The sequence below is a fragment of the Procambarus clarkii genome, chromosome 11 (genome assembly GCF_040958095.1).
Source record: "Procambarus clarkii isolate CNS0578487 chromosome 11, FALCON_Pclarkii_2.0, whole genome shotgun sequence".
NCBI classification, from domain to species: domain Eukaryota; kingdom Metazoa; phylum Arthropoda; class Malacostraca; order Decapoda; family Cambaridae; genus Procambarus; species Procambarus clarkii.
In genome coordinates this window covers 23,029,507-23,056,822 of record NC_091160.1, presented here as the reverse complement: position 1 = coordinate 23,056,822, position 27,316 = coordinate 23,029,507, and the positions used below count along the sequence as shown (strand labels likewise).

The 27,316-nt window shown below is 42.8% G+C and overlaps 1 protein-coding gene across 2 annotated transcripts in view; it reads left to right on the top strand.

The window, feature by feature from the left end:
- Nucleotides 1–500: 500 nt before the first annotated feature.
- Nucleotides 501–27,316, top strand: part of LOC123758387 (uncharacterized) — an 85,847-nt gene continuing 59,031 nt past the window's right edge. The window contains exon 1 of one of the 2 annotated variants that reach the window (XM_069322442.1): nucleotides 501–668. In XM_069322442.1, the coding sequence (XP_069178543.1) occupies nucleotides 658–668 (11 nt within the window). In that variant the 5' untranslated portion in view covers nucleotides 501–657. The remainder of the gene's footprint in view (nucleotides 669–27,316) is intronic. The other variant, XM_069322441.1, reaches the window with a different exon arrangement.

Below are 27,316 nucleotides of genomic sequence, written 5' to 3'. Positions count from 1 at the left end.
AGTAAGTGTGGATGTAGCCGTTCCTGTACCGCCTGTTGGACAAGTATGGGGGTCGAATGCTATCCACAGTGGGTATGGGGGTCCAATACTATGCACAGGATGGATATTGGGGTCCAATACCTTCCACAGGATGAGTATGGGGTATACATAATTATTGAAGAACTAAACTTTCGTATATTATTCTAAACAAAAACAAAGTTCCTAGAGCAACACCGACACTCGCTGCTGAGCCTAGTAATGTATGATACTCATTTGCAATTTTAAAATAAATATAGTGTATGAATTATGTTCATTTACAATCGCAAATACGTGCATAGCGAATAAGATTTTAAAAATATTGTCTTGAGTAAAAAGTATTTTTGCTTATGGAAAATGATAACTGCTGAAACAACAGTCCTAGGCTATTGAGTATTTGTTATTGATGGAAGACGAGGTCCGTAATTCGGACTGGGTATGAGCTGAAATCTGATTCGTTGGTTGTTCATATGGCAAGTTGCTATTGGCTGGCGGAATAATCTGATGGCTGGTGATTGGTGGACAAGTGTGCATGCAGTCGGGGAGGGAAGCGGCTGGTGTTCAGTGTGCAGTCTCGCACTTCAGTGGACGGACGTAGTTACGAGTGTGTCAGGGAAGTGAGGAGGTGATACCCGGCACACGATGAGCAGCAGGTTAGTTCAGTGTTTTTTACAGTGTGAATGATCATACTCTATTGAGTATTGGAGTTTCTTCTCCATGTTAGATCCCGTGTCCGTGGAACTTGCTGCTAGAGTAAGTTCTTTAATGTTCAAGGATGACGGCTTTGGCCTTACTCTCTGGGATCGAGCGGCCTTGGTAATCTATCTATATAAATGGAAATGTTCGTTTGTTCAAAATCGGTAATCTCCGAAAGTTCTTCAGCGATTGCTTTGAAATTTTTTGCACAACTTTACATTCGCATCCGAGCGGGTTATTATATACATACTATATAGATGTCACGTCTGTGACGAGGAAAAACATGCTTTTTTAACTCTGTTTTTCATGTGTTGTCATGTGAGTGACATCATCGAAACCTTTTTACCAATTGCTTTGAAATTTTGACACAATGTTGCATTCAAATAGGCGCATGTTTTTATATACCTACTATAGATGCAACACCAGTGAGGTAAAAACATGCTTTTTTTTTTGAAAAACAGCGCCATCTGTTGCATGTAAGAGCAACACACACTACACTAAATGTTAAGATTACATTTCAGTGTTTCCGACTGTATTTGATAAATTGACGTTTCATAGATTTCGATTTTTCACTTTGATTTAATTGACATTGCCTTGGAATTGAGCTGTTTACAATTTCGTTCATTTCGTGAGTATAGTTTGTTCCTGATGAGGTTAGGATCAACTGGATAAAGGATTTCATAGAGTTAACTGTACTATAGCGGCAAGTATAAGGTACTTGGTAGCATGTTATCAATAACGTCAGATGCAGTAAAGAGGTAAAGACCTAAGCAATTAAGGTGGAGAAATTTCAGTTTTCAAGTAAACGGTAAGTTAGAAGTTAATGTCTACCATGCCGGTGGGGGATGTGCCTGAATGAGATATAGGACAAGATACCCTTCGGATGAACGGGGAAGTGTCTATAGCTGAAGAATAGCCAGTGAGAAGAAACTTTGAAGACAGATATGGCCAGGGCTAAACCCAGCTGCGTGGCGTAACAGAGGGTTTTAAACACCGGGCCGACTAGGCGAGGAGGCAGGGTCTTGAGTCGGGGGCGACGAGGTGAAGACAGCTGTCCTCTTTCTTCCATGAAGCTAGTCTTCTTTCTTCTGTGGTGCTGAAGAAATGTTACGTCAGTTTTACGGAGGCGGATATGGCTTTCACCAGTTGGCGAGTGGTAAAACTCCTGGCGTTTCGCGAGCACTTTGGCCTGGGTTCGCTGGGGGAAGATTTCTGGCTGCCAATCCTAAACTGTAGCTTCTGTTTCCCCAACAGTAAAATAGGTACCTGGTTGTTGAGTTGGCGGGTCATAATCCGGGGAATATTAGGATTGAGGACCTGCCCAAAAAGCTATGTGCTAGTGGCTGTACAAGACTGAAAGAACTCCTATGTATTTAACAAAAAAAAATCCAAACGGGCAAAATTAAGTCGCCATCCCCTTAAAGGGGGGATGGTGAAGTCTGGTGCTTTAAATTGGTTCTTGTTTGGCAGACTGCTGGAGTAAGTCTTGATACAACTTGGCCCTTTTGCTTGGGTTGCTGGGTAGGTAGGTGCTAGCAGGCCGCCACACTTTTTTAGATCGATGTAGACAACGCGGGTTAGTCTTGCTGCCGTCTCCGTGTATTTCGGTTAATGTGGGCTGTGGTGTTGTGTTGCTGGGGAAGTCTTGGTTGTAGGGTTGATATAAAGCCATTGCTTGGTTACTGACTTTAGTACATGTAATAGTACATGACTAGCAGCGTCCAAGTTAGGTGGGCGTCCTGTACGCTCTGTTTACTTACAACTGGCGCATGAAACGCAACGCTTACAAACGGATGGTGCCGTTTGCTATGAACATGGCATCCCTCCTTTACTTTAAAAGAATGAATAAAGGATGTCTACCATACGTGTAGCACAAAGCAAAGCTATCGAGTTATTAACATATCAAAAGATGTTGCATACATTTTACATAAAGCAGACAAAGAATTTACACAACTTAATCTTTACCACACCGGATATCAGTGTTTAAAATATGAAGTGTTAAACAAAAATGACATACTACTACAGTTACAAAATATTGAGTAAGCTCTGCATTATTCAAACTATTTAATTTCAATTTACCATAAGTAAATAATTTGCATTACATAGGAACACAATCAAATCACGTAGGGCGTTTAACATGACGTTTAGAAAGTCCTTAAACACAGGAATATCCCTTGATGAATTGCTTAGTTATAACTAATTTTTTCTTTATCGTTTGTACGACTTTGCATTTGATCATTTTCTAAACTAGTTGGAATCACTTTGAAGTAAGCCATGTTGTGTGGTATACTATGAACTCTTATTACTCACTGTTTTACTGATACTTACACTAATCACTTTATATGGTTTTGTATCATACGGCATATCTAGCTTTCCCTCTTTTTTTTTCTTTTTAACTAGAACAGTGTCCAACCTTTATGAATTGTTCCTTTGCATGTTGATCATAAGAAATTTTCATTTTGCCTTTGGCCAGTGCATCCTTCTGAGCGAGACGTTTATCAGTTACCTCAGCTGGCATGACAGGTAGTGTGATCCTCATAGGACGCCCAAACAGTTCACCAGGCGACTTGCCCAGTGTTCCATTCGGTGTTGTACGGTAGTTCCTGAGAATAGCAAACATAGCTTGTTCCCAGGATCATCCTTCGGCATGAGCACAGCGTTCCGCTTTCATTAGAAGTTGCATGAATCTCTCGACTTCTCCAATTTGCTTGAGGATGTAGTGGCATCATACGGCGATGTTTGAATCCAATGTGCTCGGCTAAGTTGAAGAAGTCATGTCCATTGAATGGCGGTCCCTTATCGGTCTTAACTTCAGGAATGTTAAAATTTTAAAAGATCTTGTCGAGTTTTGGGATGACAGCCTTTGCAGATGTGGAAGTACTTTTCTACTTTTGGATAACGTGAATGATCATTAATGACTCCCATAAAGTACTCTCCAGTTGGGAGTGGTCCGCAGAAGTACATCGATACTTTAGTCCATGGTGCAGCAGGTAGTAGTGAAGGTTGTAAAGGTGTCGTGAAGTATCCACTAGATCTTGGCAAGGGACACAGGCATCATGCATGTCCTTTGCTTGACGATCAGTACCTGGAAACCACACCTTTTCTCGTAGCAGCTGTTTGGTCCTAACAAGACCTTGCGTCCTTGATGTGCAAGCTTCAGAGCACGCTGCTGAACTGCTGGAATGATAAGAGTACCTCGCAGCACAGTGTCGCGTTGTTGCGTAAGGCTTAACTCTGTTTGGATGCGTTCATTTGCTTTGAATGCATCTTTGTCAACTCCTGGGAGTGGGATGCGTGGAAACTTTTTTTCTTGGTCAATGCATCCACTGTTGCTTGTGCAGAGTTGGATCCTCTAGGGTTGCCGTATGGATTTGATAAGAGCCTTGGACTGCATCACGGTTTACAGAGTGTACATATTCCTCGGCAACTTGCTGATGCTTGGTGGTGATGAAACTGTTGGCAGGATGTAGACTGATGTAATCAGCGGGATTTCCTGCACCCGGCTTGGTACTTCTCAGTAAAGTTGTAGCTTTGCAGGCGAAGAGCCCATCTCTCAATGTGAGCTGGTGGTTTATACTTCGGATAATTGAATATTGTTTCCAACGACTTGTGGTCAGTGATTATCGCGGTGAAGGGTGCACCAAGCACATAAATTGAAGTGTTCACAGCCTCGAGCAAGAGCGTCCTTCTGTCTGACTAGAGAAGGTTAGATTTCGCTTTACCATTGCAGTTCTCAAGCTTTGGAAACTGTTTTTTTTTAATTTCTTGTAGTGGCACTTGACAAGGGATAAGAGGTGCAATATTGTTTGTCACCTCGACCCCTATGACTTGACCATCGTACAGTACTCTAGTTCACTGACTGTGGTCTTAGTGTGGAACGACACACAGCACCAAAATGACCTAGTTTTCCACACAATCAGCACTTCTTAACTTGAGTAAGACGAGCATTATCTTGGTGTGGGTGATCTCCTCTACAATTGTAAGTTTTTGTTGATACCCTCTGTGAGTCGTTGTGACGGAGTCTTGTTCCTTGACCGCAGTTGTGATGTGGTTCCCGGCTCAAATTGCTATTGGGTTTGCCATGATATCTTCAATCACGGTGTCCTCCCTGAACCTTACGTACCCCATCACAGTTAGTAACACTGGCAGCACCGTTGTTGGCACTGCACTCAATGACAAGAGCATCACGTGCAGCATCTTCCATTCGACGAGCAATGTCCAGAGTCTTGGTAAGAGAACTTTCATGAAAAAGTTCTAGAGCTCTTCGATGGAGACGTGCATGTTTCAATTATTTGCCGCTTGATTTGTTAACATCAGCAAACTCGCAATGTGCTGCAGAGTCCTGTAGATGTGTGTGGTATTTATCTACAGTTTCATTAGTTGTTTGGCTCTTCTGAAATGCATAATTTCCATAGTTTTTTGTCGAGGTTTGATATGTTCAGTTAATTTGTCTTTGGCAGTGTCGTAATCTTTTTCACCACCAGTGTCTTTCAGTGTGTCAAAGATGGGACAAATTCGATCACCTACATAATGAAGGCATGCATTCTTTCAACACTTGATGTCTGAAACTATTAAAAAATTTTCAAACCCTCTAAGCCATTTGGTCCACCTGTGACATGTTTGGTCAAGATCAAATGCAGGAAACTGAGGTATATTTGCAGGCTCTTGAGGTATATTTGCTATTTTTACTGCATAAATGTAAACTTATCACTTTAATGTTTCTTAGAAGACTAAAAACTTACTGCACTGTGAATGTTAGTTAAAAATTCACTAATTACTTTAATTTTGCAAAGCACACAAGCATTTTAATGCAAAAGTTGACAACGGTGCACAATACAGCAGCAACTGACCTCTCCTAGCCTTGTGTACATGTGGTGGTGGTCCAACTCATAGTTGACATGGCAGTTGTCAGCAATTTTGAGTTTTCAGCACAGTCAACAAAGCAGACAGTTCACAGCATGAAGAGTGTAAGCATCGTTTAGTACACAAAACATTGGGTTTTGTACGCAGAATCGGTAGATATCACACAGCTTCAGTGGGCACACGGCATTGGTCTGGTGCTCACAGATAGCACGGTTTTTCCTCTGGGGCAAGACAACATGCTTTTCCCCTTGTTTTGAGCTGGACGAATTAACTATTTATCCTCGTCGCCAGTGTGGTGTTCTGTGTTGCTGGGGAAGTCTTGGTTGTAGGATTGATATAAAGCCATTGCTTGGTTACTGACTTTAATACTTAGATTGGTACATGACTAGCAGCGTCCAAGTTGTACGCTCTGTTTACCTACAGCTGGCGTATGAAACGCAGCGCATACAAACGGATGGTGCCGTTTGCTATGAATGACATGGGCTATCACATTTCATTGGCAGGGCTGGGTGACTTGGGTTGTGGAGTTAGAATTTGCAAGGGGTCTGTAGTTCACCTAGGTACCCCCTGTGTAAATGATTCTGCCGAAGTTTGACATGGTAATACTTCCTTCCGGATGGGATGTCGTCTTGTCTCACGTGGGTACGTGAGAACTTCATTCAAGGGTTTGTCGACTTGGTAGGCGGTAACGAAGTTGTCTTCAAAGGTTGTGGTTTCGTCATTATCTGTAGTTTCTATTGCTCCCGAGTGGTCTGGGGTCAGTGTTGGCGTTCCTGGGTCACGTTCTGGCGTTGGTTGACCTGCAGGTCCCACGATCGATGGGGAGGGTGGAGGGGGGGGGGGGGGGTTGGCTCCGAGGTGCGGGTGCTTGCCGGTATTGGAATTGGTTCTGTAGGCTTGATGGGGTCTATAGATGGGGTGCTGGCCACTGGTTGAGAAGTATCAGGCGAGCATGGCCTCAGATATTGAAGACGAAGATTTTCTAAATAGTATTTGATACTGCCTGCTGATATAGTATCCTGGCCAGGGAAGATTTACTGGGTGTCAATCCTTACCTGTAACCTGTTTACCCAACAGTTAAATGGGTACCTGGTTGTTAAAATATTTGGCAGTCGTATTCCGTGGAATATAGAATTAAGGACTTGCCCGAAACGCAATGTGTGCTAGTGGCTGTACGTGAATGTAAGAAATAGTTGTGTACATAAATACCAGAAAATCTGCCAGCTTTTTTTCCTTGAAATGGATGAGGGGCAGCAACAGTGCCATCGATGGTGGGTGGCGGTGGCGACGGCCGGGTCGATGATTGGCTGGCCTGGTTGGGAGGTGTCATACGGATCTGCGATTGGCTGTTACCGCGAATGTTTGTCCAGTAGTTGCATGGAGCGCCGCCCCTTGTCGGGAGGTCTGGGAAGGCTACTGCCTGGATGTTGAATGTCTTCGGTGTTGGAGTGGCGGTGGTTTGTCTGGTTTCAGTCATTTTCTGAACTTCAGCTTTCCTAGCTGTGCAGTCCGATGAAACTGCGGTGTGGGCTTCATCTCATGGTAGGCAGCGCTGGTATGTAGGTAGCCTTGCAACTCCTGTAATGTTTTTTTCTCAACACAGATGTTGCAACTCTACTCACGCAGTTCTGGGCAAAGTGGGTGCATTGATAACGCCTGAAGCACTGTCGTAGGCGGAAATACAGCCTACAGGTGCAGCAGTTCCTGGGAGGGGAAAGTGCACTAGGGCTTTCTGTCCACGTGCAGTGTGAACTTCAGTCCGTGATAACGTTCAACGTGGACGTTCAGCTGTCAATCTGCAGTTGAAAAGCAGATTCAACAGGTACTCTGAAAGAGAACGTTATAAACATCAGAGGCCCGAGACTGTTCAACACGCTTCCACTACACATAAGGGGCATCACTGGCCGACCCCTCGGTGTTCAAGAGAACTTGGCGAACACGTCCAAAGGATACCTAATCAACCAGGCTGTGACTCTCACGTCAGGCTGCGAACAGCTGCGTCCAAAAGCCTGGTTGACCAGTCCAGCAACGAGGAGGCCTGGTCGACGACCTGACCGTTTGGTCGCTAAGCCCCGAGAGCACCTCAAGGTATCCTTAAGGTAGGAGTAAAGGGAGAAGCGAATCGTGAATTGCGATGGTGTCCAGTGATCGCGAAGATTACCACTTTAGGTGGTAGATGCTTGACGTAGGAATGTGATGCATTTTTCTTATGCTGTATTTAATGTTTTACAAATAAGATACAGAAATACCAAAACCAAGCATAATCACTACACCACACAACAACATACACCATAAAACAAAAAAACAGTAACAGCACATAGTAAGCATAGAATAACAAGGAACACGGTGACAAAATACAGATAACAAGGCACACAGCAATATAACATAAGAAAACAATACAAATACATGGGAACATAAAAAAAAAAACACACAAGCTGCACTACCCAGCTGAGGCGCATTAAAGGTGTCAGTAACGACAAGTGTACAAGGAAACAAGGAAACAATTGGTAAAAACAAAACGCATAAAACTGAAAACAAAAGCAAAACAAATTACAGAACAAAAATCAGAACAGGACACATAACCAGTACAAGAAACACACAACATTCATAACAGAAAACAGAACCACACAGGGAACCGTAAGTACAAAAACACTTGCAGACGACCAGAAGGCCGTAAGGACTTAATACACACACACACACACACACACACACACACACACACACACACACACACACACACACACACACACACACGCACACGCGCGCAAATTAAAACAAAAAACCGGAAAACAAAACCCGCCCCCATCCCGGACACACGTGCAATCCCACCCCATCCCGGACACACACATACAACCACGCACCCATGTGCAAGCAACACCACAACACACAGCAATCGTGGAGAATATTTTTCAGGGAATTTTCATGATAGATACTTAAATTAAGCTTATTAACCACCCAAATACTCTTGTTCGGTAGGGGAACCGCCCTCGTGACAACCTGGGGAGCACGACCCCGCAGGAGGTCAGCCTCAACGACATGGGGGACGAGACCGCCACCCACAGAAGAGACAGGAGAAAGAATTGGCGTTGCTAGAGGAGAGGAAGAGACCAACAGTGGTGAAGGAGCCTGCAGGGATGTCGAAGGTGAGAGGTGCAGAGGTGGAAACAGGTGCAGAAGCCCTCGGAAGCGAGGAGACAGACTGCGGGGGCAGAGCCCCGCACACCACCCACCTCTTCATGTACACCACTATCCACACATGCTGGGTCAGCAGCCGAGGAACTCTGAACCACTACCGGGTCAGCAGGCGGCAGGGAAACCTCCCCACCCACTCCATCATGAGGCGAGAAGTCCTGCGCCACCAACGGGGGGGGGGGGGGGGTCAACAGATCAACAGGTGCAGCCGCAACCCCAGTGCAAGTGGCTGCCAGGTGCCCCTCAAGGCCACAACAAAAACAGGAGCGTGGCTGCCCTGCATAGAAAGCCCGCAGTGTGTACCCCAGCAAGGTAACCGTGGAGGGAACCGGGGACTAATCTAAAGGCGAGAGTCCATGTACCACACGAGACCCCATGCCACCTGCCGGAAGAAACACAGTCCATACAGAGACCACCATGCCATATTGGCCAAAGAATCTCCGAAGCAGAGCCTCCGAAAACTCGAAGGGCACACCATGAAATGCCACACAAGTAACAGGCCAGCAGTGGTTGGAAATGGCGGCCGTACTGCCGTCCCCAGAGAGGGTCCAAAATCCGTCCGTCATAGCGGGCTGCGAACTCATTGTACACTGCCGCGGAGTTAAACTTCACTAGCGCTCGGTGGGTCATCTGGAGCTTGAGCCCGTACACCTATTCCACACGAACACGCAACATGTCCAACAACACAATATCCAGAGCAAGGTGTAAAGCACGTTCTGAAAACTCCAAACTAATGGCCTTCTGGCGGGGTCCCCATGGTGCCAACAAGCTAAACAGCACCCTCCCTCATGAAACAACTGGCAGGTCACGTAAACACGCCAGACCCCCTTGGCGGCCAGGTCGGCAAACTCCCACCAACTATCTGAGAGGTCAGGCAACAGGTCCTCGCCCCACAGTAGCCAGGGACGGACTCCCTGGAATGTGATATTGGTCATAGGATGGTGGCAAAAAAAAAATAATTGCAGACTAAGTGAATCGGGTAGAACCCCATCCTCCCTCGTCAATTATCTCAAGCAGGAGGAATAGTGGGAGAGCAATGTTGGCTGATCAGAGATACGTGCATTTTTGGTTAACAGGAAAGCTTTAACATCCTTAGGAAGTTTGGATTCAGGAAGTTTAGTCCGGCGTGCTCTATATTTTGTAGTACGCATTTGTTGCCAATCTTTATATTCTGGACTACTATCGTGGGGAAGGATACTATTTGAGGCAGTTAGCAGATTTTTTTATGTATACAAAAGTAGCAGTGCTGAGCGCTTCAGGATGACGCGCTCAGCGTTCTGGGGATTGTTAGAGCAGTGTCCAGCCAGCAACTTGTTTCCTTACCACATCATAGATGGGGTGTGTGTGTGGGGGGGGGGGGTTGCCTAAACTGTCAACAAAATTGACATTGTTGATAGCTTAATGAATTGTATCGGTATAAACGGTAAACGCCAAATGTACTTTATCCTACCTTTCAAAAATTTCAATATTTTGTCCACCTAATAACCCTTCGGCCTGCCTATCCACACATTATAATCAGAAAGAACCACAATTAATTTTTCTATACTTTTCTATTTACTATAGAACTGGTATTTTTTCTGAATTACCATATACATTAACATCTGTATTGAATATTTCCTGCTGTGGGGAAAACACTCGTGGGATTTATTGATTTATTTAAAATTTAATAATTTATATTAAATTCACAGCAGCTTGGACACATCAGCTGACTATTCTTGAAGGCTTTGTAAATGCATTCGGCACAAATGTGTGGCCACACGGCAGTAAGCGAGGCCGTAACAAATTAACTATTAAGGCAGATTGAACATTGTTCTGGCCCCCCCAAGCTTGAATGGTGCTTGCGGACCATTCAAGCTTGGTCGCATATTTATATAGTAATTTATTTCTTACGTTAATTTTAGATAACCGACTGTATGATAAGGTGGACTGTGAGTTTATTCCCCTACAGTTTCCTACACAAGGTGGGGGGGGGGGGGTTATAATGCAAATCTATCAATCGGAATTATAGATTGGTAGAAAAATCACTACAATGTTACTAGGTGTTAAGACTACAAACGATTAGTAACTAAAATTAAAACAAATACAGCTTATCTGTATAGCTTATTATAGCGTGGACAATCGGATATGAACACAGATACTCCTAGTGGGTGAGGCTAGCGTAATAACAAGTTTTGTTGTACCAGGTAATTGATATTAATTCTTCAGGTTGTCACGCATTACCTGCCAGAAGTATACATCGAAACACTAACATCCTAATATGATATTGTATGACAATTATTAATACATTAGTATGCGAGGCTTGCCCAATTTTGGGTATTCTCGGCCGGAATAACCATATCAGTAAATACAGTTCATAAGTTCCTATAATGTTAAATACTGTACGGATACTATGCTTTCCCTGGTAACGATGGTATCAATTTGTGCTGATAAATTTTTCGACAATGCAGTTCCTCGAGTAATAGAGTTCAACATGACACACTTTAACTGTCTAGGGAGTAAATTATTACGCCATTCTCTCCCTTCCGCATCCGGTGTTCTCCAAATGCGTCAAATCAAGAAATGAAAAAGGGTTTATATTTAATCTTAGTACTGTTTTTTTTATTTACACATTTTAGTAAAACTGCATTTGTTCTGCTACCCTTTTATCATTAATAACAAAATTTAATTAAAATTGTCTAATATGAATTCAATTAGGTCTTATTAGTGAGGATAATGTTGGTATTCGCTGTCACACAGGACAGAGGGTCATACACGAGAAAATAGGTCTGAGCTGTAGGTTGAAGCACATATATCATGGTTACAATCGGTTTCAATGTACAGATATGTAAATTCAACTTTATTATGCACTGCCACACACAAGCAGGGATGGGATCGTGAATTGCAGCTTCAAAATAATATATAGCTCTTCATTCTTTAAAATGAACAAGCAAAATTTTAGATAAATTGTTAGGGTGTCGTCAGTACACCAGATTCAATGAAATAGTTGGTGGTAGGCCAGGAGGTCTAAAAATCTTTGCTTTACATTCAACAATATAGTGTTCTAGTGAATGCAATTAAGGTTTGTAACGATTTATAATCTGAATATTCTGGTAGTGGCTCATCCTCGCTAACCTGCCAGATCTGTCTATAGCCGAGGCGAATTCGCGCAATGACTAAATCACATTGCTTGGTCCGGTTACTGTACTGACCATCCAAATACCTATTGCAAAAGTTGTCATAGCTTTTAATACTGCAGCTTTCAGCCCTCTGGGCCTTTTAGATCTTCTAAATTTGAAGTAATTTCTTTAATGCAATTATTAAACATCAGGAATTATAGTCCAAAGTTATAATCTGTTTTCTTTCCTGCAAACCTCATTGGCCAATCACCGAGTCATACTTTCCAACTCAAACATGGGATGGGATCCACACAAAATTTATACAATAGTTATTATCATTGGCAAAAATTACATTCCATTTAACATTACAAGCTACTTTCAGACATAAATTGAAGGGTTATTTAAGGACTGCAGAGCACTCACTCTATCCCCATTGCGCTTAAGGTACTCAGTGGTTAGATAGCTACCCAGTAGCTCAGTCTGTGTCGTGCTTGCCCAGGCGTTAAATGTGTGTACTAGACATGATCATTTCATTCCCTTAATATACAGCACAAGCACAATCGTTTCTAGCAGTTCCTAATTGCACAGAACAGTCAGTAAAAGCATAGGATTCAGTTGGTTTGAGATTTTTAAGACGACTGTCTCTAGTGTTATGCATCTGTTTCAGTGTTATAATTTGTCAGTTGTAACATCCTTGGCTAGATGCGTGTACCGGTAGCACTTCGGACATTGTTTGAGAGCGTTCCATCTTAATTTGGTAAGGTGGGTGGAATCTTGATGCCAAAGCGGTAGTTCTTGTGTGGTGGCTTGGATGGCTGCGGCTAATGAGGTGAAGGTTAATTTCAATTTTACATTCGCCGAGGGGAGCCCTAGAATATACCCTGAAGGTTTTAATTTTCTACGCTGGCGTAGATGTCGGCTATTGGCTCTCCAGTGGTCCATTGACACCCTTCCCGTTGATGAAGATGGTTCTCGTGGCCTGGAATTGGCGTGGGAGTAGAGGTTCTTTTCGATCAATCTAACATAGTGGTCCTGAATGGCTAAGGTCCTTCTTGCTGTCAAAGAATGTAAAATCTATTCCTTCCTGGCCGATGTAAAGGAGAGTAACGCCTGCCGCGTCCTCGAGGATCATCAGGAGGTCGGTCTTGTTAAATACCAGCTGGTTATTAAGGCACCGCGTTGTCGACTATCGCAGTGTTTTAGTCGGTTATATGTGAAAGTAAAATTCGTAGTAGGAAGATAAGTACACAAATGAAAAGACCTATGTGAAGGTAAATTTTTTGGTAAAGAGCTCTTGTCTATTGTTACACCCCATGCACCTCGGTATGGTTCGTGTTGCCGTACAGTTGCCGGAACTGCCAGAGATACTTGTAGCCAAGTGTGAGGGGATGGTTCACCAGCTCGCTTACAATAGTGCTCTTATGCCTGTGGGAGCCAGTACACTTGTTAAGTGCACTTGTTAAGTGGGCGGACTTAAGTTTGGTAACCAGCAACCGAAACATCTAGGGTTTGGGCTCATGTGAGAGCACCAGTTACCAGCAGTCCATAAATGTTACCCTGGCCACGGTGGCATGTCTGTGGATAGTGCTAGAGCTGATAGCATCAACTCATTGTATGGCATGAGGCTAGACTCAACTTTGCGTGGGAACAGCTAGGCCGCAGGTGTGGGTGAGCTGTGGGCCTCCCGTGCTCGCTGGCCACTTGAGTCGTCATGGAAACAGCCGCCATCTTGGTAAACATCTTGAGCCGCCATGTTGGTCGGCCATCTTGGAGTTGCCCTAGGGGCTATGCTACACCGTCGCTGATTGGATGAGAGGGGTAGGCCGCTGTATGCCTTCCTCTCATTGGTTATTTCGAGAAGGACGCGGGAGTTGTCGGTGTGAGCCTCATTCTGAACCCAGCTGCCACCTTGTCAAGACGCTCTCTGTACTCAATTCGGCCAAATTGAAGTATAGGGCGTCGTGGTGGCTGGACTACTCGACTGCTGATGCTTCCTGCTTCACCTACGACAACGGTCGTCACAGAATCCGGCCGAAGTCGTCGCTTGGAGGGGTTTAAGACATTTTTGTGCAGGGGGTAGAGGTACAGTGATCTGGGATCGTGGGGAATGTGCATGCGAGCAGCGACAGACTCGTAGATCCCATACCAGTGTTGATTAGACTTGCTAGTGCTCTGTAGCAGTCGATGGGAACGGGGAAATTCGTCAGTGTGAAGGCAAATTTCCCATGTTTGTGCGAGACGCTATCGTTGTGCGCGTCACCTGGGTATGAACGCTTCGCTTCACCGGTGAGTCGAGGGTGCGAACTCAGCCATGTTGAGTGGGAGGGGTTCGAGTGTGCGCCAAATTTTTCGAATAAATACTACCACCGCTTACGCCACCCGGAGCGAGCCAGCCACCGGAAGCGGGGTGCCTGATGTATGGGAAGGTGTGTAGCCGGCAGTGTGAATGAGTAAGTACCTATGTGTGTGTTTCTGGTGATTAGTAGTCTCTAAATCTTGAATTCGAGGTCAAGTGTTCCGTCACATTGTTATGCAGCACCTGTTCAGGTGGAGTGAATTGTGGGCGAGGAGATTAATCACCTTTTTTGTCATCTTGTCAGTCCAGAGGGACTTAAGTCTGGTGTACCCAGACGTACAGTGTGTGTGTGTGAGTACACACGGGAACAGAGTATACATAGATTAGCCAAGGACTGAGAGGATGTCCATGTAGTAATTATATTATTTCATTGTGGTAATCATTTTTGATCGTCCGTGGGACGGAGTGATATCATTTCCATGTGTGGTCTTGCAGGTGTGAAATCCCAACACTGAGCGCTCAGGTATGTGTAACGCCTGTGATTCCTGGCAATGATTATTGTGGAGTGTACCACAGTGTGGTCTTAATTTCTTGTATTGTTCCCAGGGCCGTGACAAGTGTAATTTATATTTATATATATATATGTAGTAACGTAATTTTGGCGAGTTTGGTGAGTGACGAGGCCGTCTGGAGAGGCCGCCCCCGCTCTGTCGAGTAACGTAACTCTCGAGAGTGTTTATCGGCATGCGTGATCAATAAATCACTCACCCATGTGATTTAAGAAGTGAGATTCTCCTTAGTGTTCCCAATAACGTTTGATAGCTGTAGGCTACATGTCAGCAGTAATTATATATATATATATATATATATATATATATATATATATATATATATATATTATATATATTATATATATATATATATATATATATATATATATATATATATATATATATATTATATATATATATATATATATATATATATATATATATATATATATATATATTATATATATTATATATATATATATATATTATATATATTATATATATATATATATATATATATATATATATATATATATATATATATATATATATATATATATATATATATATATATATATATATATATATATATAATGTCGTACCTAGTAGCCAGAACGCACTTCTCAGCCTACTATGCAAGGCCCGATTTGCCTAATAAGCAAAGTTTTCATGAATTAATTGTTTTTCGTCTACCTACCTAACCTAACTTTTTCGGCTACCTAACCTAGCCTAACCTATAAAGATAGGTTAGGTTAGGTTATGTAGAGTTGGTTAGGTTCGGCCATATATCTACGTTAATTTTAACTCCAATAAAAAAAATTTGACCTCATACATAATGAAATGGGTAGCTTTATCATTTCATAAGAAAAAAATTAGAGAAAATATATTAATTCAGGAAAACTTGGCTTATTAGGCAAATCGGGCCTTGCATAGTAGGCCGAGAAGTGAGTTCTGGCTACTAGGTACGACATATATATATATATATATATATATATATATATATATATATATATATATATATATATATATATATATATATATATATATATATATATAATTAGTCGTAGTGTCACGGTGCCCAGTGTTATTGAGTTATTTACTGTGTGGTGATTGAAATATATTGACCTATGTTCTAGGGGTTATTTAGAGCACTGGGGTCATTTGCAACAGTGTGTGCAGTATCCTAATATTTGGAAATTAGAGTACTTGCCGTGTGTGTTATTGCAAAGGGGTTGTTATTTGATGGTGATTGTTGCTAGTGTTGAGCAATCACCGTAGGTGATTGCAGTCCAGTAAAGCCATTGTGGGGCAGTGTTCTAGAGGGTTCATGTCCTGTATGTTTTACTAGGTTCTGCAGTATTGTCATTGCAACCGGATTGTAACGTAAATCACCGATTTGTTAGTGTGATTTGTCATTGTCGTGGGGGAACTCGGCTGTAGACGAGTACTTGGGTACACATATATTCTCCTGGTTATCTGTTAGTACATCGAAGTCCAGTATTCAGTGAGGTGATTGCGAGGCAATTAATATAACGTAACCAAGGGAACGCCCATTGCTTCAAGAGAATTTGTTCTTTGACAATTTGAGTAGCGTAGAATACGTTTGGGTTAATTTACGTTCCTGCAAGCAGCTACGGTAGTCTCGAGGAGCCTAGCCATCAGCCAGATAAGAATTAGAGTTTTGTCTGTCGTAATTAACGGTCAGTGGGCCGGGTAATTGACGTGTTTCAGGAAGTCAAAGTAATTAACCTCGATCCTTGTTTGATCGACTCACACGAAGGCTACATTATTCCATTAACGTAACGTCGTCATCTGCCCGGAAGTACCGGCACTTGATTGACTCGTGAGAGGAGTAACGTCATTTTAGAGTAACGTAAATGTGGGGCTAATTACTGTTATTAGCCACCTGAATTGGTCTGAGTATGGAAGGCTCAGACGGAATTCATACCTTAATGTAAATTGCTGAGCCAGTGTGAAAGGTTGCGTATTTTAATTGTTTAATTATTGATCTTGAGGATAATAATAAATTACTCAAAAGGTAATCACGAGTGATAACCGTTCTCTTAGCACTTTGGACATTGTAAATCAGAGTTTACCATCGCTGAGTGATTAGTAACCGATTAACGTAAATTAATGTAACTAGTAAAGAGATTAATCAGCTGTCTGGTAGTACAGGGATTAATGGGATTTTCTCACTGAATGCTCGACGGGTAGTGTTGTTTGATTTCCGCGTTACTAGTGACAGTTGTAAGTTGTTAATTTAACGTAAATGTTATTGTGTTATTAACGTAAATCAATTGGTATTGATTGTTGATCGTCCGTGAGACGGAGTGTTAACGTAAGGAGTAATTTGAGGAAGGGTGCTGGAGTTGCCAGTGAACCCATTAGTTATTGTTGTCATTGGAAGACTACTGATTTGATTGCATTGCAACCGCCATTGCAGGAGTAGACTGCACTGAGGCGTAGAAGAGTTAGGAGGTTACTGGAGACGTGTTTAAGAACCTACTGTGTCATTTGTTGTAATTGTGATTATAGATCTGTTAGTTCTTGCTTGCTTGTTGATTCCTCTGTGGTCACGCTTATGTTCGAGTTAGTTCATTATGCAGTCCGAGGGGCTGGTGTCTAGCTGTCATTGATAGTGTCACAGGAAGGATTTAGAGTAACGTCATTGACATTTCTTTTTGTTTTGTTGTAGTAGTTAGTACTTTAGTGAATAAACCAAGTTATGGTTAACACTGTCTTTTCGTTACACCCCCACACATTATTATTATGCAAATGTTCTTCACACTCGACTAAAAGTTGAGACTAGTTCTGAGCTTTGGATCAAATATACGGCACCACACAACAATAAATTATTGTTGTGAGAGCCCGTGACCTACTCGTTAGATTCGCTTCGGCGATTGGCGAAGGTCGTCGGCCTAGTGGGGGGGGGGGGGATTTTAATTTTCACTGGGGTCTCGGCGTTTGCTCGCGCCTGGTCAATTGTTCATACATGGTCCCAAAGTGAGGAATGAGCTGTTTACTACACTGGTGTGTTAGCTAAGCAAGTCCTTCCTCAGGCGACCTAGTTGAATATCACGACAGGAATAAAGGTAAAAGAATAAAGAAAATTCTTAGAAATTTTCAGAGCTAAAATTCCTTATACCAATTTCAATTTATTCCAAAAACTTCTCGCAAGTTATACAAAAACTCTCACACAAAGACGTATTCCAGCTGTGACAACGTCTGTTAGTCTGCCGTTTTTGTTACTTGCTCCCATACACACGTTTTACTTGACACATTTTATTCGACGTTTTGGTCAGTTCTGGACCATTATGAAGTCGATAGTGATAGTAGACTTTATATTTGGCGTTGTGCTGTATCCCAAGTAATCTGGGTTTCCACAGAAAGCAGATTTCTCTGCAAAGTACACAACCGACAGGAATTGTTGCACATTCTTAATTGCAAGTAGTAGTAGTTTGGAAGAATTTTGTATTTGTGCGTCTGTTCTTTGAAAAGTCAAACCCTCTGTAACTGCTTAGACCATCTGTTTAATTTTGGTCCTGCCTGGATAAAACTCACAGGCCTCATAAGTTTTAGGAATTTGGTAATTTTGGAAACGTTCTGATTAGCTTCATTTTTTTATTGTAGTCTTGTGAATCCTATTGTAATGTTGCCCAAACTGTAAGCCAGGTAATGCCTTAATTCTCGACATTAAATGATCCTGATTTTGGTTTTGGCTTGCAGAGTTTTATCGGTGGCTATTTCCCCTTTAATATTTTGTTCAGATAGTTTAAAGAATAATTCAAAACTTTGTTTTTCTGGCTAAATTTTTAATGTCTCTAATGTCTCTCCCTGCATACAATTCGTGTAGATAACGCTAATATTTCTCATATTTTGTTTTCATAACTGTCCGCAACCCGTACAAATTGGTCTTTTTTTTTTGTGTACGCGCCAGTGTAGTGGAAGTGTTGGGTGTCCAAATGTATTCAGCGGTGGAGGGAGATGCACATTGGGGATAAAAGCCACTTCCCCATAATTCAATTTTATTATACGGTGGACTGGCATGGAACACTACAAATTTGTGCATATACATACATATTTCAAATGTATGAAATATGTATTCTACTCTACTCTCGAAGTAGAGTACTGTTATGACCTTTGACCTCTGTGTATGGTTCTAGTTTGTCTAGGGGTTAAACCAATTGTCTTTGATACTGTGGGCTCTCGTCAAACATTCCTATGATGTGGGACAAGTGTATATGACTGGGGAATTGCAGCCACTGTGGGAGGGGGAGGGGCAAACAGAGGTGGAGAACATGATAAACGTTACTAATTGTAAATTATAAATCACAAGTCTGCTGGGACACGAGCAAGGACACTAAAACTTACAGTAAAGGAATCCAATAGTTAATACTATTGGATTCTAGCGTATGCCTTGAAACATTAACTTCCAGCTGTCTACACCACTCAAATTCTGAAGAAGACTCTTCTATTAAGACCAGGTTTACAGTACTTTCACTTAATATCCTCCAGTAAACTAAAGTTGTTTATTTTGTAACTTTAGTTCCTACAAACATCGTAAAAATCTGCCGTAGCAATCATATAGAATCTCTGGAACGCTAAGTATATTTTAGATAATCCAGGTACTATAGTAGTGTTATTCTGGCTCATAAGGTATATAAACCAGAACAAATGGTAATGTATTGTTATATATAGAAAGCTATATATAACATGTGGTATTTGATGGCTTCCAAACGTGCAATTTTTATCTTTAATAATGTTTTTTATAGTAGACTTCTCTTCCCCCCCCCCCTTTCCAAAAAAAAGGGGGAATCGACTATAAAAAACATTATTAAAGTAAAAAAATTGCACGTTTGGAAGCCATCTTTTTTATAGTAGAATCCCCGTTCCCTAGGGCTGAACTGTAGTCACGGTCTGGGTTAATTAATGCAGGTCGGCGTTCAATCCCCGACTATACAAGTGGTTGGGCACCATTCCTTCCCCCTATCCCGTCCCAAATCCTTATCCTGACCCTTGCCCAGTGCTATATAGTTGTAATGACTTGGCGCTTTCCCCTGATAATTCCGTTTCCTTTACAAATAAAAGCTACGCATGCAGATTTTTTCCTGGGAACTATTGACGCCTGGTTCAACGTTGGGTGAGCATGTGAACTCTTGCTTTACCTGGGTACCGCTGGTTTACTGAACGCGACTATTGCCCTTTGCGTCACAATACTGCTCTTTGGCGTTACTCTTAAACGGTCCGCTTTCCGACGCCAGTAGATATTTTGGTGACAGATAGCCCCACCTATGTATGTAGATCAGATAAGAAAATCAGAAGCGGGGAGCCACATAGTGCCACTCCATATTAGGTCACCCAAGGTGTGAGTGGTAGCAGTCGAAAAAAGTGAAGATAGGTATCTATTATGTGCCACTATGATCATGTTCATTTATACAGTAAAGTATGACAATATATTTAAGTAAAAATGAATTTATTTGTATAATAAACACTCGTGGGTGAGTGCCAGTTACGCCCCCACATTCCTCTATGGGGCAGGTGTAAAACAGGTTCCTCCCGGTGAGGGTGGTCGCCCGTACCCTTCCTCGCACCTAATGGCCTTGACTTTACCGTAACAGAGTTCCACACCCAGCGGAGGTTGAGTGGGTCTTATATAGGGGTATTAAATTATAAATCTCCTCCAGGGGTTAAAAAAATCAAAGAATTTATTAATGTTTTATTAGGTAAAAATCACAAATGATGTATAAGAAGTTAATTATGACCCCTATCCCTCTCCCCCCTCCACCTCCCCTTCCTCATCTGAGTAGAATTCTGACGTCTCCCCATCCGTGGTGAGTGGGGGGAGGTCTTGACCCCCTCCCCCCTCTCTTGGGGGAGTGGGGTGAGTTGGCTGGTTGCCTTTTGGACGACTTTCCTTCTGACTCTCATCTGAAGTGTTCTGGAAAGAGATGGGGAAAATAATTTATAGGACTATATCTTTTATTTGAAAAATATTCTATTTCCTCTAAGAACAGTTAGTACATACCTCTCCCCCTGCAGGAGCGACCTTGTGTCCTCTACAGCAGGCATCATCAATTAGGGTACGTAACAGCATCTTGTTTGGGGCAGACCTTCCTCGTAGAATTACTACTCTACAAATGTGGACAGGTCCTAAGAATTGCACTGAAAAAAAAGAAGAGGTAAAATAGAGGTTGAGCAAACTTTCTATTGTGGGAAAAAAAATAAATCTTTACCAGAAAGTGAGGGTAATACTAACCAGGCCCTTCAAGGACTTCAATCTTCCCTGCGTGTGTTTCTGGGGAGTTTCCCCAAACAGTAAAACCAGCCTGTTATATGTAACACCACCGCCAAACTCAAGCTCCATACGTAAGTTGCCAGATTTCTCCACAGGGAGGGAATCTTTTGTTTGAATGGTGGTTAAGTCAAAGGCGAATATCGATCTTCCCTTATTAAAAGTGTCATAGGCTAGAAGTGAATCACGCTCTAAGCCTAATGTCTTCAAAGTTTCGTAATAAAGGCGGGCATAATGATTGTCGAAATCACCACCAATTCGGTAAATTGCATTATTGTTCAAATACATGGCAATATTTTTCAGTTTTGCATTTTCAAAATATAATCCATTACCTTGGTGAAGGCCAGCGAAATAATTCATTGGCACAATTACCATGAATATCCTGTGAGGAATTACTTGCGCCCAAGGCTGATCAATTAAGAGACTAGTTTGATTCCCTGCTAGGACATATGTTTTAGAAATGGTTTTATTGAAAGTATAGCTTATGGGGTCGGGGGATGCTAACAGTGAGCTGTTTAAGGCTAGGTAAGCACTTGGGTAGGGGAACACACGTGTTACCCACAACTTAGCATAATCCATATGCAGCCGATACTTAGAGCCATCGTCCACACTTGTATTTAGCACCCAAGCATGAGGGGAGAGCTCCAATCTTAGGCGCACATCTATATTATCTAATATGTATTGGTCTAGGGTTGTTACGTCCAATAGTAGGGGAAAACACATTGACAATCCTTTACCTTTTAAATCGGTCATAAATTTTTTATCCTTGGCGGTTGCTCCAGTAAAAAATGTATTAGTAAATTCGTTAGGGATTACACCATCATCACTCCAGTCCCTACGAAAGGCTCCAATCCTCCCCAAGGAAGACATTTTTGATGGAGGCATGGAGGTAATTAATTTAATAAACGACCAATAATTAAAATTAGAATTTGTTTCAACTACCTGCTCTCCTAAAAACACCTGAACACCTTTAAACATGGTATTTGACAACCCATTAACAAATTCCACATGGTCATCCTCTTCCAATTTTGTGGTATCGTCATCTTTCGTTAAAGATACCTTAAAATCTATAACAATATTAGCTAAATCTAAGAAGGCGCCCTGGGTTCCGGGGATGCGGAATTCTAAGTAATTATCCCGCAAACGTTGATTAATAGGGAGGTTAACAGGTAGAATGTCTATTTGCTGTGTGGAGGCAATTGAACTCTCCACATTACGTATTCTGTTACTTCTAGGAAATTGGTCAATAATACTGGAAGTATAATATTCTACAGGGATTTTCAACCCAGCTCCACTAGCCTCCGCCATGATCTCCTCCGAAAGGTGAAGTATGACTGCTTACTGTAGTGAAAATACATCATTTTTATACCCAAGGGCTCGCTTACATTTATTATTTTTATTTTTTCTTCTCCGAGAGTCTTTTAATTTTCCCGCCTGCTACCAACAGTCCCCACTGTTGGTAGCTTTTCTTCCCCACAGTCTTAAGAGCATCAATACCGTGAGTTCTCAGAGCGCTCTTTACATCCCGTCTACCACTGGTTAAATCACCAAGAACATTTTTCCCAAAATCGATAGCAGTCGGCGTTACAGTTTTCATGAAAAATGGTATGGCTCGTCGAGCCAAGCCGGCTAAGGTCCCAAAAAAACCACCACCTGATCTGAGATAAGGCGCTTGGAATGTGCGTATGTCATTCATCGCTCCCCCCCTCACCCCGTATCTCCCAGAGAGGGGGGAGAAGATCTCCCCATACTCCTTCTGGGAGGGTGTGTGGAAAGGTACTCGCATCCCGACTCCTCTTCTTATAATAACCGATGATGTGGGTAAACACTTCTATATATATATATATATATATATATATATATATATATATATATATATATATATATAATATATATATATTTATATTATATAGATTATATTGTTATACCTTAGGGCGGAGGTGTAAGACTACCGTAACCGACCTCCCATCTTCAAAACTAACCTTTCGCCCAAACTGGTCTGTTATCTTAATACTCACCTTCTCCAACGTGTTAGTATTTAATGTCTTGTACACTAGGGGATGAGCCCCTCTAGAATAAGTCATGATAATTGATTGCATCTAAGATATTTACAATTTGTCCCCCGTAACGATCCGGCTCGATGACGTCACTATAAATGAGTAAATAGTCACAACCCCCGTCATTGTCTGGGGGGAATGAGGCCACGATCTTGGAGGCTGCTGTAATGTCATCTGATTTTGCCTGATAAATGGTGTATTTGCGACTGCTGTCAAAACCAAGTACATTAGCTATTCTGTGTTTAAATTGAAGACTAAGAGAATATAAGGAACCAGTGCCTTCATTGTTAAGAGTGGAGGATAGTAATACTCGCTCTAAGGATTGATCATAGGTGAGGATTGGTTCTCTTTCTGAGAAGTATATTTTGAAATCACCTCGGAAGCTAAGCTTCATGTCGGTGATTATTTGTCGGCTAAGCTCACTCGTGATGAATGTGATGTTTCTGGATAATATGTTGGTTTTGGGGATGAAGGTGTAGATGAGATGTTCTGGGCTTTTAGAAAGAGTTCCTCGCTTAAAAGTAGCATAGACGTCTATACCAGACTCCCCCTCATCCTTGATGATAGCGTTAATTCGTCTGGGTAGGAGTATGTTGACTAAGGCCACTTCATGTTTAATGGAAGGGTTTAAATGTAGAGTGGGGATGGTGTTTGTAAATGCTGAACTTGTGTTGTTGTATATATCTTCTTGGTCGAGGCTAGTGAGGTATATGTAGTGTTCCTCGTCCATTGTTAAGTTATGTACTGACTGGGGTGGGAATAAAACATCATTACTTATATTTTATTTTATTAATCTACTAAGGAAATATTACTTTTAAAAGAACTACAACAGGGGGAACTACATTTTGTTCCCCCATAACAAATTACATATAAAGAGCAGCAGCTGTTGGTACTGCTGTCGTCCGCTGCTGCTGGGGGAGCTGTTGGTACCACTGACACCGCTGCCACCGCTGACGGTACTGCTGCTGCTGCTGCTGCTGCTGCTGCCACCGCTGGAACCGTTGTAGTTGGTGGTACTGCTACCGCTACCGTTACCGCTGCCGGCGATGATGGTACTGTTGCTGCCGCTGTCACCGCCGGAACTGCTGTAGTTGGTGGTACCGTTGCCGCTACCATTACCGCTGACAACACTGTCACCATCGTCGGTGGACCTGCTACTGCTACCACCACCGAAGCTGTTGTAGATGGAGGTACTGCTGTTGCTGCTGCTGCTGCTGTTACTGACTGCGGCGGTGCTGGCACGTCTTCTTTGAGCGTTGATGGTTACAGCTTTCGTTGTTTTTTCGGTGATGAGGATAACAGGAATATTTCCTGTGACTCTCCATCGAGGATGGTGTCAATACGATGATTTGAGAGGGGGTCGAAGTCAATAGTGGTTTCGATCCGTCGTTTGGCCGTGCCAGATGTTGTGGGTGGGGGTGAAGCAGCGCTGGAGGTGGATGAGTACTCTTGTAGGTGTCTCTTCTTCCTGGGGGTGGGTGGTGGTGCTGGTGGTGTAGAACGAGAAGAGCTTCCTGGAGTGGTGGCACCCTCCCCCTCCACTGCATCTAGGGTGATAGTTTTACTATCACCCTCTCCCCTGGGATCATCATTCGGGAGGGGTACCATCGATGGGGTGACGGTAGAGGGACGTTTGAGGATTACCAGCTCCTTGTTATGCTTGGCCAGCTCAGCGTTGAGCGAAATGAGCATGGGCCCGACGTCCTTGTGCCAGTTGTCCATGCCATCACGGGAGGCCCCCAGCCCATGGGGCACCACCAGCCGAAACATGGTTGGAGTTCTTACCATGAGATTGCCAACCTTTGTTAGGGCTGTTTTCAGCCAATATAGCCTATTCTTGGCAGTATCCAGGGTGACATTGGTGATGTAGTGGATGTCGGCGGAAGACTGCACTTGCTCCTGAGCTATAGGGTTGGACTCGAAGGGTGCTCCTGCACCGAAAGCGGAAATTAGCGCCACGATGGTGGGGCGGAAGAACAAGACTGGCTCTTCGACAATGTCTTGACCGTCGGAGGGTAGGGGAGCTATCTTCACTTCGATGTCACCTGGGGTAGACCGGTAACGTATTGTGGCCCTGTTGACACGAGTCAGTCCTTCACGTTCCACACGGGCATAGTTGTAACATTTCCAAATTACACTTGCCAGTCCATAGGGACGCACAACAGCAGCGGGCAAGTCATACACTATGACATCACCGACCCCAAAGGCGTGGGTGTCGGTGATGTCGCTGTCTATTGACTTAATGGACGATAAAGCCATGGCGGAGGGGCGGTTGAGAGGAACTGGGGAAGAGTCGTCGTCAACTATGGTGACCGAGGGTGACGGTGGAGGCCTTTAAATACACCTGTGTCCCCCACCTGGAGGGGGAGGAATGTAGGGGTGTGGGGTAGAGGCTGCCTTCCCTACCTTAAAAGTCCATACACACTCCGTCCAGTCTCGAAGGCTGTAATCTGGTCTCGATGTTGGAAGGTTAATTTTTCCATTTGCCATATCTCCGTCTGGATTTCCTGGGATGAATATTCTTCATAACGTTTCACCGTCTCTCCAAATGACTTAAAAAACCGTTCTGGAGGGGCACTCAACACAAGACGGTCATAACAATCCCACAATGCATATATCAATCTACATTTGTGTTCGACATACTTGTAGTACCGCTGAGTAGCAACCAACTTCTTTAATAAGGGAGATTTGTCTTCTGGGGGTGTAGCTGGGGGAGGAGTGGGTCTAGAAGCTTGCTCCATGGTGGATATGCAACTGAATATGGTGGTCTTTAAGATGGCCTTCATATAGGTCTTCAATACGGCTCCCAATGGGGTCTCCTATGGATACCCCTCCCCCCTTTTAACTGTGATCTGGCACGATAATTACGTATGAGGGTTGGGTCTATGCCAGCCACCCTCAGTAAAACCCTTACATCTTCCTTGTCACTTGCCCTAAATTGTCCCTTTGTGAAGGCTAGAGTTTTAATTATATCTAAAATATTTAAATTTTGTACAGGCTTTAATAAATTTCCGCGACTATCCCACATCACCTGTTGGCTGTTTTGTCCAAACATGTTCAATAATGCTTCGACATGAGGAATTTCCTCAATTTTAAAATTCACATTTATTAAGTTGTCCAGACTTGGATTTTGGGGTGTGATGGTGGCTTTATGTGGAGTGTGGCCAGCAACAATTACTTGCACTTCGGGCGGGAGGATGGAATGTCCCCTTTTTTTATTTTTTTTTTTTTTTTAAAAGGCGATGGTCGCGCCGGGCAGCCCGCGTTTTTTTTTTCTTTTTAAGGGTGGCGGCGGGCGACGGTCGCCGGGGGCCCCAATGTCATTTAAAGGGTGTGTGACCAGCCCCGCCCGTCTGGAGGTGCTACTACGGCAACACCGCCCACAGCCCGTTGTTGTCAGGTGGGAGGAAGGAGTGTCCTCTTCCCCCACCCCCCCATCACCCCTACCAGAGTCGCAGGTGGGTAGGTTACGGGCTCCCCCAATATTATTACTTGGGATGGATTCGTTTTTTAAAGAGAAGGACATACTTTCACCACCATCACCGCCGGGGGAGGGCAGACCCACAGCATTAGGAGGTGATGGTGAGTTCTTGTTTTTATTAAATAAATATTTTTCAGCTATGAATCGTGGTACCAGGCAATATTCTTTCACCATTTTATTCTCTCGTTACTTATTTACGCAATTACCTTATTAGGGAGGAAATTAACGATACAGCCAAAGGTAGCAGAGCTGCTAATATCGCCCCACAACGTCTGGAGGTCAGTATGAGCTTCTTTTTGTATAAAGGAGTTTTCTTACGCGCTACAGATCGTATGTCGTTCTGATATCTCTGTAAGCCATTAATTATCTGAGGTTGAACTGGGATGTTTCGTTTCAGAAAATTGGCAAAAATTTCACAAATTGATTCAATTTCCTGCCGTTTTAAAGCCTTGATTAGTTTATTCCGCTTCTTGGGTGATAAATTGTTTAATAAAAATAACAACTGATGATGTTTCTCTACGAGAGAGTCCTCTTGAACTGTCATTTTTTGTTAAATTTGACGATGTCTTGAGCTTTAATCCAGCTATTGGCAGAATCTGGGTACCCTCTCCACTTGACGAAATATTCTCCGTGTCCTTTCGATGTTTTCCTAGACTGTAATACCGTTACAGGAAAATAGTCTGGAAGGGATGTTGGAATCAATTCTTTCTCATAAAACATGCCACTGATCGTCTCGTTGTTTAAATCTTTGATTTTATATGTCGGGATTGGATGTGTT